General features: G+C 40.3%; 2 protein-coding genes across 2 annotated transcripts; both read right to left on the bottom strand.

The window, feature by feature from the left end:
* Positions 1–9,529: 9,529 nt before the first annotated feature.
* LOC138893560 (uncharacterized) lies at positions 9,530–9,973 on the bottom strand. Its single transcript, XM_070178186.1, has one exon. The coding sequence runs from the start codon at positions 9,971–9,973 to the stop codon at positions 9,530–9,532; it is 444 nt and encodes a 147-aa protein (XP_070034287.1).
* A 627-nt stretch (positions 9,974–10,600) lies between these two features.
* Positions 10,601–11,080, bottom strand: LOC138893559 (uncharacterized). The gene has a single exon (XM_070178185.1). The coding sequence runs from the start codon at positions 11,078–11,080 to the stop codon at positions 10,601–10,603; it is 480 nt and encodes a 159-aa protein (XP_070034286.1).
* Positions 11,081–15,542: the final 4,462 nt, after the last annotated feature.

Below are 15,542 nucleotides of genomic sequence, written 5' to 3'. Positions count from 1 at the left end.
GGTACTACTCCACCCCTACTCCTTTCTCTTCTTCAACAACCCCTCAACCTAGTTCTACCCCCCAACCTAGAAAAAGGAGAGTTGAAATGCTTGCTAGAAAAATAGTGGCCAGTGGTGCTTTATCTCGAAAATTAAATGCCCAGCTTCAAGCAAGACAAGCCCAAAACTTACAAAATTTGAGTGATTCCTTTAAATCAGCGACTGAGGGGGAAGAAACTAGGTCTTTCGATTCTGAACAAGTAACTTCTGTCCCAAAACCTTCATCTGAGGTTATTTTTGAGATCACTAAAAATTTAGAAACTAGGTTCATCCTGGCTGGGTCTGTGATAGATGTGGAAATGCCTGAGACAAGAAGGAGAAGTGGTAAAAATAAAAAGAGAGAGGGAGTACGGAGTGAATAGAGGGGAAAAAGGAAAGAAGTGGTTGATTCTTCACCCACCTCTGAATCTGTTAGAGTTGCTATTTATGGAGCTGAGCCAGAGAAGGAGGAAGAAGGTGGTAGGCACACATGGGGAGGTGGATCAGGAGAAGCCGCTGAAGGGCTAGTAAATCTTGGAAAACAAGCAGATGTACCTAGTTCATCTACTGAGGAAACCCTGGATGATCTCTTGAAAAGGTTAACAAGAAATGGAAAGTTGCTCTTTCTGAGACCTCTGATATTCCTCTTCCAAGAGGAAGAACTACAAGGAGCAAGCTACAGAAAAGTGAGGAGGAGTTGTAGAGAGCTTTAGAGGAGAGTAAGAAGAAAATAGTGGATAAAGGGAAAGAAAAAGTGGTTGAGCCTGTTGAGGTTGTTGAGTTGGATGAGATGGACCTGGTCCATCAAAGTGAAAGAGTGGCAGAAGTAGAGGTTCAGACCCCTAAGCCAAAGAAAGCCAAGACTTCCTCAAAGAAGTCTTCATCTGTTTCTAAGTCTGTTGAACCCTCTATCTTGGCTAAGCGAACCAGGTCTATAGTGAAAGCCAAGCAAGTGAAAATTACTAAAGAAGATGATTGGAGTGGTGAAGAGGAGGGTGTGTCTGATGGTGAGAAGGACAAGCTGACAAAGTTTGGTAAAAAAACAATTCTGAAGGGGAGATTGTTGAATGACTTGGAAGAAGAAGGAATGATTTTGCTGCTGGAGAAGCTTGAGATACAGGGGTGGAAGGACATGGTCCTTCAGTTGGATGGGAGACTGGCTAGGAATGAGATTGTGGAATTCATGGCCAATGCTGAGGTCAAGGAAGGCAGAGTCACCAGCCTAGTGAAAGGGGTCCAAATCTCTTTTGATGCTAAAGAACTGGGTGAAATCCTTGGCATACCCTCTGAAGGCTATGATGACTATACTAGGCAGAAATGGCCCAGTCAGGATTCTCTTCCAACGGCCCTGTCTATCACAAGGAAATTTTGTGATAATGAAGAAGAGAGTGAGCCCAAGGCAGTCTATAAGAGTGAAATGAAGCCACCCCACAAGGTGATATTTGAATTCATCAACAAGTGTGTGTTGCCAAGGCAGGAAATGAGGCATATTGCAAATTACATGGACTTGGTCTTGATGGAGTGTATGGACAGTGGGAGGCAGATAAACTTGCCTGGGTTCATCATTCAGCTTTTGGATAGAGTTGTCAATGGCTCCAAAGCACATGCCATTCCTTATGGTTTCATCCTCACTTCTGTTCTTGCTCGTTATAAGGTGCCATTGAAGAAGGCGGAGATGGCCACAAGCAAAGATCATTTTGGGATCAATACTCTTTTTGCTTGTGATTATGAGATCCATGCCGTCCCCAATGAACCTGGTTCATCGAAAAGGACACCTGTAAACAGCAAGGTCAGAGCCCTAGTGCAGGAGAGTGGGGCAAATGATGCTGAGATAGCAAGGCTGAAGACTCGTTTGGCTGAGGTTGAATCTGAGAGGGATGTTCTCAGAGTTGAGCTTACAAAGGAATGGGAGAAGAATGAGAGAATTCTTCACGATATGTTGAATCTTATCTAAGCCCCTAGTTCTTCCAAGCCTTAGTTGCCTAGCCTGCCTAGAAATTCAGTGACCCAGATTCGAGACTTTTTCTCTTTGTTGCTCATGCTTTAAATGTTTTTGTTTCATTTTGTGGATTGTGGAAGAACCGTACTTTCTATCAATGAAATTTGTTGCTCTTGTTCTTATGCACTGTCTATATTTCTTTGATAGTTTGAATTCTTAGTTGATTACTGATGATTGATCCATGAATGCATTTTCAGTTGCTCCAGTGTCCATGAGTAATTTTTATAAAATCTGGGACTCACACATATTTTTGCAATTTTTTGATGATGCCAAAAGGGGGAAGATGTGCTCTAAACAAGTGATATTTATAACCTAAATGACCCTGGTTCTTTATGATAAGTGCTCAATACTCTAATATGTGTCAATGTTGGATTAAGTTGAAACATGCCTAAGCTTATGGACACATAAAGTTTGTCATCATCAAAAAAGGGGAATTTGTTGGCCCAAGAAAGAGAATAGTTTTGAAGATTGACAAAGGAACTCAGATATGAACCAGGTCCATCACTGGCAGACATAGACACCGGCAGAGTCAAGGCATGTGAGGTGCACAGGCAGGAGATAAGCGTATTCTGGTAGATTGAGATATCTCCTGATCACAAAGATTGCAAAAATGATAAGGAGAAGGACTCCTTATTCAGTAAGAACAATATCTAAGATAAGGAAGGTTTTAGGAGTTGAGTTTATCTAGAACTCATCCACCAAGGAAGAGTAGCATTAGGATTCTAGTTAATTCTTTATCGACTAACTTCTATATATTGCAGAATATTCTTATTGTACAGATACGCACAAAAGCAGAAGTTAAGCAAGAATTGAGAGCAAAATAGCGAGGAAATTTTGCAAGCAGTTTGAGTGATATTTGAGTGTGTGAATCTGACGCTACTTGAACCATCTAGAAGAACCAGTTCTAACTGTTGTCTTTTAGTCTAGTTATTTATAGTAGGTGGTTTTAACTTGTACCTTTTTAGCTTTATCTTGAAGCATCTGTAATAGGTACTTTGTATTTTCAAGTTAGAGTTAACTTGAAATTTGTCGCAAATAGCTAGAGGATAGTTTTCTACAAAGGGTTAGAGGTAATCCTAGGTTTTTGTAAATGTTGTTTTGGCTAACTGATTTAGTAAAGAGTTTTGGGAAAAATCCTACTGGGAAGTAGGTCGTGGTTTTTTCACCTTTTGAGCCAGGTGTTTTTCACGTAGAAATCTCTGTATTCTTTATTTTCTGTATTTATTATTCTGCAACAGTAGTAGTTGGAACATATAGAAGAACCAGGTCCTTCTATAATCTGTGCACGCAAAAAATTGGACACCACACAAATTACCCCCCCTCTTGTATGGTATTGACGTATAAAACATCAGAACCCAAGTCATTACTTTCTTCCAAAGTTCTTTAGTGTATGGGTATGTAACAAAGAGGTACTCCCTTGATTCATCCTGATCTTGACACATAACACATAACACATTGAGGGGTAACAATTATACCCCAGCTGGCTAGCCTATCTTTAGTTGGCAATCGGCCCTGGAGCAACAACCACATAATGAAGACTGACTTTGGCCCAGCAGTATTCTGGAAAATCAAACATTTCCAGCTTACTCTTGGTAAATCGCCTAGGAGCTGTAGGTATATTTCTCTAATGATACTTTTGTTGTTGTCATATATATTCTGTGTCTGTAGCAGAGTTGCTCTGGATCCAATTATTCGTCTCACCATCCAACTGGTTTGCTGAGGTATTGGCATCTGTTGGAGCTGCTGTTGTTTGATATAATATGCATTGATCCACCTTATCCATAGCTTGTCTTGTTTATGTGCTAAGTATAAGCAAGTTTTGGCAATAGCTTCTTTGTTCCACAGAGGAAGGTTAATGAGGTTAAGTCCACCAGCTGACTTGGGAGTACAAATCCTTTCCCATGCTACTAAGGCCTTCTTAGTTATTGTATTATTTCCATACCCGATGTAACTTCTACAAAGTGCCTCTATCATTTTCAGTACCTTAGCAGGTAAGATAAACAATTGATCCTAGTATGCTTGTATGCCAAAGATTACAGATTGGACCAACTACACACGACTAACATAAGATAGCTTCTTAGCAGTCCAGGAAGAAATTTTGGATGTGATCTTTTCAATCAATGGTTGCCACTGTATGAGAGCTATTTTCTTTGTAGACAAAGGAATGCCTAGGTACTTGAAGGGTAAGGATCCACTTTCAAATCCCAGGTGTGCCAATATCTGGACCTTCACAACTTGCTTTACCCCACCAAAATATACTGAGTGTTTTCCTAGATTAGCCTGTAATCCTGATGCATGAGAGAATTGAGAAAAGCATTTGTAAAATGTGGCCACTAAAGATAGATTTCCCTTAGCAAATAACAGAAGGTCAACAGCAAAACTCATATGAGTAATGCCCAACTTCCTACATCTGGGATGATATTGGAATTTAGGCTCCTTCTTAAGTCCATGCAGTGATCTACTCAAGTATTCCATTACTATAGCAAAGAGAAAAGGGGAGATAGGATCTCCACGTCGAAGAGCCTTGGCAGCATTGAAAGGTTCTGTGGTTTCCCCATTCACAAGAAAAGTATAGTTGACAATCTTAATACATTCCATTATCCATCTGATAAACCTGTCAGGGAATCTAAGCTCCTCCATAACCTACTGTAAGAAGATTGTCACGCCCTGAACCATGGCCTGGACGTAATACGGTACTCGGTGCCTAACTACATGTGACTGAGCGAACCAACTAAATGGCTGGATAAACATGTGGTATAACTGTAATCTGAATATAAACATGCAACATGCCGATCTACTAAAGAGTCTAACTAAAATATCATACAGGCAAAAAATATTGAAAAAGTCTGCAAGTATAAACGAGTAGCCGACAAGGCTAACACATAAAAGCCTGCTACTATCTGACTGACTGGACTATAGTTTACAAAACCTCTAAAGAATACTAAAATGCTAACTGTTTACTGGGACAAGATCCTCGGTATACCTTATTAACTAAAATACTATAAAGACTGAAAGAAAAGACGGATAATTCCTCGAAAAAACTAGGGCTCACCAATAGCTAATACGAGATGACCTAGCAAGCAGAGTCACCAACCTGTAAATCATTACCAGCAACGCGAGATGCAGGCCCCGGGCAAAAAGGGACGTCAGTACATTTGAATTGTACTGGTATGTAAAATAATTGAAAGAGAGAACTGTAAATACAGAAATTGAAACTGAGCTAATAACCGATAATTGAGAACTGAACAGATAACCGATAAACTTATAACTGAACAAGGAATTAAGGATAAGAATACTCCCTCTTCTGAATGATGAACAATCTGTTTATCTTATAAACTATGGCCTCAGGCCCAATATATATGTGCATAAGCTATGGCCTTAGGCCCAAGTATACGTATACATAACTACAATCTCAGACTCAAAGATGCATAAAGCATAAACTACGGCCTCGGTCACAAATATGCATAAAGCATGAACTACGACCTCAGGCCCAAATACATGTGTTCAATATTCAGGATTTAAAATAAGGAACTGAGAATCATACTGCAATATATGATACTGAAATATTGAACCCTACTAGTTACATGATACTGAAATGTTGAATAGAACTCGACTGGAATATGTATTCATAATAAAATGATCTGTCATAACTGAGACTCATGGTATATAGAATGAATTGTGAAACCATGTCATCTAGAGAATAAAAGTTCTACAACTATTCATGGAACTGAGTCATAGTTACTTTCTAAGGAAATTTGTAATAGTCATTAGAATGAGACGTAGGGAGAATCATAAACATTCCCAAACGTAGAGAGTTAGCCTCGCATACCTTAATTTCATGCTCTTGAGCGTAATACAACGTTTGTCAACCCTTTCAACTTTAATCTATAGCAATACAAGTCAAAGGGATTCCATATTAGCAATAATACTCATGTTTGGTCACTTATGTATTTTATCAAACACTTGGTGGGTATAAAGCTTCATAGTCCTTATTAATGGTGTTTTTACCCCCCAATAACCCATTCTCTAGCTTCTAGATAAATTCTAAAATCTCAAATGGTTATAATCAGCATCATTCTTCATCACCCATAAGATAAATAACACCTTAAACCAATAATCAACAATCAACAATCAACAACCCAAACCTATAACCATTCATGCTTTTCTATCAACTCATCTCCCATAAACTAGAGTCTATATTCATTAATCCAATACTATAATCAAGTAGATGGTGAAGATATTAACTTTCTGACGTTCAATCCTCTTGAATTCGAGTCCCAAAGTTTGTTTTCTCAACAATGATGTCCTAATCAAATATCTAATATTTTGAAGGGTTTATACATGTTAATAAGGTGTTGAAGAATTGAAATTAACTTAGAATCACCATTAGAACTCGCCTTGGATAGTGGAGGGACCTTGGGGAAGGTTAGGTTCTTGAGAGCTTCCCTTTCTAGAGCAAGTTTTTGTGTTTTGGGGTGTGGGGGAAGAAATAGGGCTTTACAAATGACCCCCCGGGTGCGCTCCAACGCACTTGAAAGCCTAACTGTGCACCTAATATGCAGAAAGGCAGTAGCACTGCCACAAGTGTGCGGCCGCGCACAGGACTATCCGGGCATGCACCTGGGCGCGCATATTGTGCATTGCTCAGTAAAATGCACATAACGTTTTTCACAAAGATCTATTAGGGCTTCACAATATAGTTTTGGAAAGCTATTTCAAAGGGCTACAACTTTCAATTTTTGAGTGTTCCCAAATTTCTTACACATTGTAGCTACATCCTGCTGCAAGACAGACCTTTTGTAAACTTAGTCGATTTTATCGAATCTTATACATCTCACTCTCTGTCTTGATTCTAAATTAACTATTTCCACCCATACTCATACCGTTAGAACTTCACATGTCCAAAATATAACATTACTACTCATTATCTCCCCCTTGGGATCGTTCGTCCTCGAATGATTGTCCTGGTTGTAACTATGACTAACTCTAGACCTTAAACGGGTCTGATGGAGACATGCGAATATTGAAGTGAATGACTATTGAATTGATTGAATACTGAGCTCACTAAATAATTAAAAGCATGGATATTATAATATAAGGTCTAAATGGAAAGGGATAATTACCTTCTACATTTTTTGTTTGTTCTTCAAAGAGATAGGGATATCTGGACTTCGTGTCCTCTTCGGCTTCCCACGTAGCCTCTTCAACCTTTTGATTCCTCCAAAGCACTTTCACTAAAGCAATTTCCTTAGTCTCTACATCTTACGTCTGAATAGGACTTTTGGCGACTCAGAGCTGTCTTCAAACGCTCTTGAATCAAGGTGACTTTATCTATAGCTTGATAGACCAAATTGGGTCCTAACAACTCCGCTTCGCCAACTACGAACCAACCAATTGGTGATCTACACCTTCGCCCATACAGAACTTCATACGGTGCCATCTTGATACTAGAGTGGTAGCTGTTATTATAAGCAAACTCAATGAGGGGTAGATGATCATCCAAATTACCTTTAAAATCGATAACACACACCCTTAACATATCCTCAAGAGTCTGAATGGTGCACTCTGCCTGGCCATCTGTCTTAGGATGAAAAAATGTGCTGAGATTCATCTTTGTGCCCAATCCTTTCTGAAAGGATTTCCAGAAGTTTGATGTGAACTGAGCACCACGATCTAAGATGATGGACAAAGGAATCCCATGCAATCGAACAATTTCCTGGATATACAACTTGGCATAATCCTCTGCTGAATTTGTAGTCTTCACTGGCAAGAAGTGAGCTTACTTAGTAAGTCGGTCTACAATAACCCAAATCGAATCATGCTTCCGAAATGAGCGAGGTAAACTTGTTATGAAATCCATGTTTATCATCTCCCATTTCCAAACGGGAATTTCTATACTCTGAGCCAAACCATCAGGCCTCTGGTGTTCGGCTTTCACTTGCTGACAATTTGGACACTTAGCCACAAAATCTGCTACGTTCTTTTTCATATCGTTCCACCAATAAATCTCCTTAAGATCATGATACATTTTTGTGGAACCTGGGTGAATCGAATACCTGGAATTATGGGATTCTGATATAATCCGCTCTCTGAGCCCATCTACATCTGGAACGCATAGTTTGCCTTTGTACCTCAAAGTACCATCACCTCCCCCTTTTTCAAAAGTTGTAGTCTTGTGTTTGTGAATCCACTCCTTCACCTACAATTAGTAGGGATCACTAAACTGCTTCTCTTTCACTTCGGCTACTAAGGAGGATTCAGCCATGTTCTAAAGAACAACGCCACCATCTTCGGAGTCCAAAAGTCAAACTCCTAGACTTGCTAATCGGTGGACTTCCTTCGTCATAGTTCGCTTGTCTGCTTCAATATGAGCTAAGCTTCCCACAGAATGCTGATTGAGAGCATCCACTACAATATTTGCTTTCCCCGGATGATAGAGGATATCAACATCATAATCTTTGAGCAATTTGAGCCACCTTCTCTGACGTAGATTCAATTCTCTTTGCTTGAAGATATACTGGAGGCTCTTGTGATATGTGAAAATATCAACATGCACCCCATACAAATAATGGCTCCAGATCTTTAACACAAATACCACAGCTGCTAACTCAAGATTATGAGTGGGATAAGTTTTCTCGTGAACCTTGAGTTGTCTCGATGCATAGGCTATGACCTTACCTTGCTGCATTAATACACACCCAAGACCAACCCCTGAAGTATCACAATTAACAACGAACCCTCTAGTTCCTTCCGGTAGTGTCAAAACTGGCGCTGAAGTCAACCTCTTCTTTAACTCCTCAAAATATTTCTCGCAAATATCCGACCACTGAAACTTGACCTTCTTCTGAGTCAATCTAGTCAAAGGGGAGGATATAGAGGAAAATCCCTTTACGAAACGCCTGTAATAGCCTGCTAGACCCAAGAAACTTCTTATATCGGATACTAAGGTGGGTCTAGGCCAATTCTTCACTGCCTCTATTTTCTGAAAGTCCACCTTCATGCCTTCCCCTGAGATGACATGGCCCAAAAACGCTACTGATTCAACCAGAATTCACACTTAGAAAATTTCGCATATAGGTTGTGATCATGCAGTGTCTGCAACACAATTCTGAGATGTTCTGGATGGTCAGTCTCGCTACTGGAATAAATCAAGATGGCATCAATAAACACAATAACAAACAAATCAAGATAAGCCTTGAAGACCCTATTCATAAGGTCCATGAAAGCTGGTGGTGCATTCGTTAAACCAAATGACACTACCAAAAATTCGAAATGCCCATATTGAGTCCTGAAAGCTGTTTTTGGAATATTAACTTCCTTAACCTTCAACTGATGGTATCCCGATCTGAGGTCAATCTTGGAATAACACTGGGCACCCTGAAGTTGATCGAGTAAATCATCTATTCTGGGAAGAGGATACTTGTTCTTGATGGTGACTTTATTCAACTGATGATAGTCAATGCACATGCGCAAAGACCCATCCTTCTTTCAGACAAACAAGACCGGTGCGCCCTAAGGCGAGACACTTAGCCTTATAAACCCCTTATCTAGAAGATCTTTCAACTGTACTTTTAGCTCTTTCAACTCTGTTGGAGCCATTCTATAAGACGGAATAGATATCGGCTTAGTGCCTAGGAGTAGATAAATTCCAAAGTCAATCTCTTGATCGGGAGGGACTCCATGAAGATCTTCAGGAAACACTTCTGAGAAATCATATACAATTGGTACTGACTGGAGAGTGGGAGAATGAGCATCTGCATCCCTTACTCGAACTAGGTGATAAATATACCCTTTAGAGATCATCTTTATGGCTTTAAGATAGGAAATAAACTTACCATTAGGTGCTACTGCATCACCTTTCCATTCTAAGACTGGTTTGCCGGGAAATTCAAAACTTACTATATTGGTTCTACAACCCACTGTGGCATAACAGGACTCTAAACAATCTATGCCCATGATTACATCGAAGTCTACTATCTCCAATTATACTAAGACTACTACAGTAAGATGATGATACACTTTGACTGGACATCCCTTATAGATATGCCTTGCTATAACTAATTCTCCAAGTGGAGTGGACACTTCAAAGGGTTCACACAAATTTTCTGGTTCTATCCCAAATTTCTTAGCAATATATAGGGTTACATACGATAGGGTGGATCCCGGATCCATAAGATCGTAAACATAAAAAGTGAAGACTGTTAGCATACATGTGACAACATCTCCACGAGCCTATCTATCCTGACGGCCTACAAGCGCATAAAAGCGGTTTCGACCACCGCCTACCTTACCAGACTTTGATGCACCACGCCCTTGTTGGGCCTGAGATTTCTGAGGGGCTACCGAGTTAGTGGACTGGGCTACATTGCCTACATTATCCTGCACTGCTTATGGACAATCCCTCAAGAAGTTGCCCTACTGACCGCACCCAAAACAACCATTTATGACCAAATGACACACCCATGGATGCTTCTTACCACACGTGTTGTAAGTAGGGTACTCAAGGCCTTTGTAGCCCACACTAGTCTGTGACTGTGAGCCTGCTGCTCTGAAATTTTGGTTTTTCTTATTAAACTTGGACCTCTAAACTGGTGCACTAGCTGAAGATGGAGCAGGTCCTGATTTTGATTTCCTGAAGAACTGGTGATTGCCACCTGTTTGAGATCCCCTATGGCTGAAATTTCCAGCAGACTTAGCTCTCTTGCTGAATTCCCTATCATTCTCTCTCTGTAGCGGCTCTTCTTCCTTCAACCTGTCTTTGTTCCCTTGAACAAAGGCAACCATCTTAGTAATGGTCATGTCATTGTTCTGAGCAGCTATATTAGCATCAGCAAACAAATCATCTGAAAGCCCTAACACAAACCGCCAAACTTTGGCCCTTGTATCATGTACCATTTTAGGAGCATACTTGGCCAGAGAGACGAACTTGAGGTAATTCTCATTCACACTCATCTCATTTTGTTTGAGTCTCTCAAACTCTAAAGCCTTAGCTTCCAAGACCTCAATAGGTAGAAAATGCTCAAGGAACGCATATGCAAACTCCTTCCAAGTCGCAGGAGCCATATCCTCTCTTCGGGGCTCTTCCCATGTTTCATACCAAGTGTTAGCAATATCCTTCAGCTGCTACGCATCAGGCTCTTCTACCTCAGTGTCTGTAGCATGAATCACTCAAAATATCTTCTGAACCTCATCAATAAAGTTTTGCGGATCCTCATCCTTTCTGGTGCCTGTGAAAACTAGAGGTTTCATGTTGAGGAATTCCATGGACCTGGAACTAACCGTCTCATGAACATCACTTTTTCCTTGCCTTTGAGCCTGAGTAGCAACAATCTGGGTGAGAAACTGGATAGCTCCCCTCACATCCATGTCTGAAACATTAGGCACTGAGCCCGATGTAACTCTCTGGGCCAGAGTGTCCTCCTCCTAAGCAGCACTAGTCGTAGCCCCCTGGTTAGTAACAGAGGCCCTCTTGGTGTACTTTCTTTTTGCAGGCAGTTTTTTGAAATACGCAATTCGCACGAGTTAGAAGGATTCCTGAAAGCATAGATCTAAGTGCACGATCTAGAGTATGAAAGAAATGGAACAATCCTAGATGTCTTAGTGGTCAACTGTTTACACGTGTGGCATGCACACACACATAAAAGTGACCCCACTGGACACGGCTTCATAGACACCCTTGGACTCTTGAACCTGGCTCTAATACCAAGCTTTGTCACACCCCGAACCATGGCTTGGGCATAACACAACACTCGGTGCCTAACTGCATGTGACTGAGCGAACCAACTGGATGGCTGGATTAGCATGTGGTATAACTGTAAGCTGAATATAAACATGCAACATGCCGATCTACTAAAGAGTCTAACTGAAATATCATAAATGCATAAAGTACTGAAAATTCTGTAAGTATAAACAAGTAGCCAACAAGGCTAACATATAAAATCCTGCTACTATCTGAATGACTGGACTATAGTCTACGAAGCCTTTAAAGAATTCTGAAATGCTAACTGTTTACCGGGACAAGATTCCTGGTATACCTTATTAACTGAAATACTATAAAGACTCAAAGAAAAGAGGGATAATCCCCCGAAAAGACTTGGGCTCACCAATAGCTGATACGAGATGCTCTAGCAAGCAGAGTCATCAACTTGTAAATCATTACCAGCAATGCGAGTTGCAGGCCCCGGGCAAAAAGGGACATCAGTACATTTGAATTGTATTGGTATGTAAAATAATTGAAAGAGAGAACAGTAAATACAGAAACTGAAACTGAACTAATAACTGATAACTGAGAACTGAACAGATAACTGATAATTGATAACTGATAAACTGATAACTGAACAAGGAAGTAAGGATAAGAATACTCCCTCTTCTGAATGATGAACAATCTGTTTATCTGATAAACTACGGCCTCAGGCCCAATATATATGTGCACAAGCTACGACCTCAGGCCCAAGTATACGTATACATAACTACGGCCTCAGGCTCATAGATGCATAAAGCATAAACTACGGCCTCAGGCCCAAATATGCATAAATCATGAACTACAGCCTCAGACCCAAATACATGTGTTCAACATTCAGGATTTAAAATAAGGAACTGAGAATCATACTGCAATATATGATACCAAAATATTGAACCCTACTGGGTTACATGATACTGAATAGATGAATAGGACACACCCTCAACATATCCTCTAGAGTCTGAATGGTGCGCTCTGCCTAGCCATCTGTCTGAGGATGAAAAGCTGTGCTGAGATTCACCTTTGTGCCCAATCCTTTCTGAAAGGATTTCTAGAAGTTTGCTATGAACTGAGCACCACGATCTGAGATGATGGACAAAGGAATCCCATGTAATCGAACAATTTCCTAGATATACAACTTGGCATAATCCTTTGTTGAATATGTAGTCTTCACTAGCAAGAAGTGAGCTGACTTGGTAAGTTGGTTTACAATCACCCAAATCGAATCATGCTTTCGAAACAAGCGAGGTAAACCTGTTATGAAGTCCATTTTTATCATCTCCCATTTCCAAACGGGAATTTCTATACTCTGAGCCAAACCAGCAGGCCTCTGGTGTTCGGCTTTGACTTGCTTACAATTTGGACACTTAGCCACAAAATCTGCTACGTTCTATTTCATATTGTTCCACCAATAAATCTCCTTATGATCATGATACATTTTTATAGAACCTGGGTGAATAGAATACCTGGATTTTTGGGATTTTGACATAATCCGCTCTCTGAGCTCATCTACGTCTGGAACGTATAGTCTATCTTATACCTCAAAGTACCATCACCTCCCCCTTGTTCAAAAGTCGTAGTCTTGTATTTGTGAATCCTCTCATTCAGTTGCAATAAGTAGGGATCACTAAACTGCTTCTCCTTCACTTCGGCTACTAAAGAGGATTCAACCATGTTTTGAAGAACAACGCCACCATCTTCGGAGATGTACTCTCGTGATCTGTGAAAATATCAACATGCACCCCATACAAATATGGCGCCAGATATTTAACGCAAATACCATGGCTGCTAACTCAAGATCATGAGTAGGATAATTTTTCTCGTGAGCCTTGAGTTGTCTCGGTGTGTAGGCTATGACTTTACCATGCTGCATTAACACACACCCAAGACCAACCCCTGAAGCATCACAATAAACAATAAACCGTTCGGTTCCTTCCGGTAGTGTCAAAACTGGCGTTGAAGTCAACCTCTTCTTTAACTACTCAAAACGTTTCTCGCAAGTGTCCGACCACTAAAACTTGACCTTCTTCTGAGTCAGTCTAGTCAAAGGGGACGAGATAGAAGAAAATCCCTCTACGAAACGCCTAATAACCTGCTAGATCCAAGAAACTTCTTATATCAGATACTAAGGTGGGTCTAGGCCAATTCTTCACTGCCTCTATTTTCTGAAAGTCCACTTTCATGCCTTCCACTGAGATGACATGGCCCAAAAACGCTACTGATTTCAACCAGAATTCACACTTAGAAAATTTTGCATATAGCTTGTGATCCTGCATTGTCTGCAACACAATTCTGAGATGTTCTGTATGGTCAGTCTCGCTACTAGAATAAATAAAGATGTCATCAATAAACACAATAACAAAAAAATCAAGATAAGTCTTGAAGACCTTATTCATATGGTCCATGAAAGCTGGTGGTGCATTCGTTAAACCAAATGACATTACCAAAAATTCGAAATGCCCATATCGAGTCCTGAAAGCTGTTTTTGAAATATTAACTTCCTTAACCTTCAACTGTTAGTATCCCGATCTGTGGTCAATCTTGGAATAACACTGGGAACCCTGAAGTTGATCGAACAAATCATCTATTCTGGGAAGAGGATACTTGTTCTTGATGGTGACTTTATTCAACTGACGATAGTCAATGCACATGCGCAAAGTCCCGTCCTTCTTTCAGACAAACAAGACTGGTGCACCCCAAGGCGAGACACTTGGCCTTATAAATCCCTTATCTAGAAGATCTTTCAACTGGACTTTTAGCTCTTTCAACTGTGCTGGAGCCATTCTATAAGGCGCGGCTTAGTGCCTGGGAGTAGATCAATTTCAAAGTCAATCTCTCGATCGGGAGGGACTCCAGGAAGATCTTCTGGAAACACTTCTGGGAACCCATTTAGAAGTGGTACTGACTAGAGAGTGAGAATCTGAGCATATGCATCCCTAACTTGAACCAAGTGATAGATATACCCTTTAAATATCATCTTTGTGGCTTTAAGATAGGAAATTAACTTAGAATCACCATTAGAACTCATCTTTCCTGTGCACCTGAAGGCCCAACCACGTACCTAACAAGCAGAAAGGCAGTAGCACTGCCACAAGTGCGTGACTGCGCACAGGACTATCCGGTCGTGCACCTGGGCGCGCATACTGTGCATTTCTCAATAAATCGCACATAACATTTTTCACAGAGATCCTTTCGGGATCCACAATATATCATTGGAAATCTATTTCAAAGGGCTACAACTTTTGTGTTTTGAGTTTTCCCTAATTATTTACACATTTTCACTACATCCTGCTGCAAGTAAGACCTTTTGTAAAACTTTGTCGATTTTATCGAATCTTATACACCTTACTCTTTGTCTTGATTCTAAAATAATTATTTCCACCCATACTCATTCTGATAGAACTTCACATGTCCAAAATATAATATTACTACTCATTTAACACATTCATACCTAAGTCGAATTTACGGGGTGTTACAAAGATCCATTTTACTAGACGTAAGCTTTCTGGAGATCAATCTTTATCATACATCTAGGGGATATATGTGCTCTTATGTAAGATTTGACTATCTAATGAGCTATAATGACATTATCAGCAATCTTTCTACTAGGAATGAAGCCTACTTGAGCTTTACAAATGATGTAAGGCATGACTTTTTGTTATCTGGAGGCCAATATTTTAGAGATCATCTTGTAGAGGATTAAACAACAAGCTATTGGTCTGTACTCTTTGACTTTGGTAGGTTTGTTCACTTTAGGCACCAATGTAACAGTAGTGCAGTTTATGG

The sequence above is a fragment of the Nicotiana tomentosiformis genome, chromosome 6 (genome assembly GCF_000390325.3).
Source record: "Nicotiana tomentosiformis chromosome 6, ASM39032v3, whole genome shotgun sequence".
Taxonomy (NCBI): Eukaryota; Viridiplantae; Streptophyta; class Magnoliopsida; order Solanales; family Solanaceae; genus Nicotiana; species Nicotiana tomentosiformis.
The sequence above is the reverse complement of the archived record's forward strand: the minus strand, read 5'-3'. Positions and strand labels throughout refer to the sequence as shown.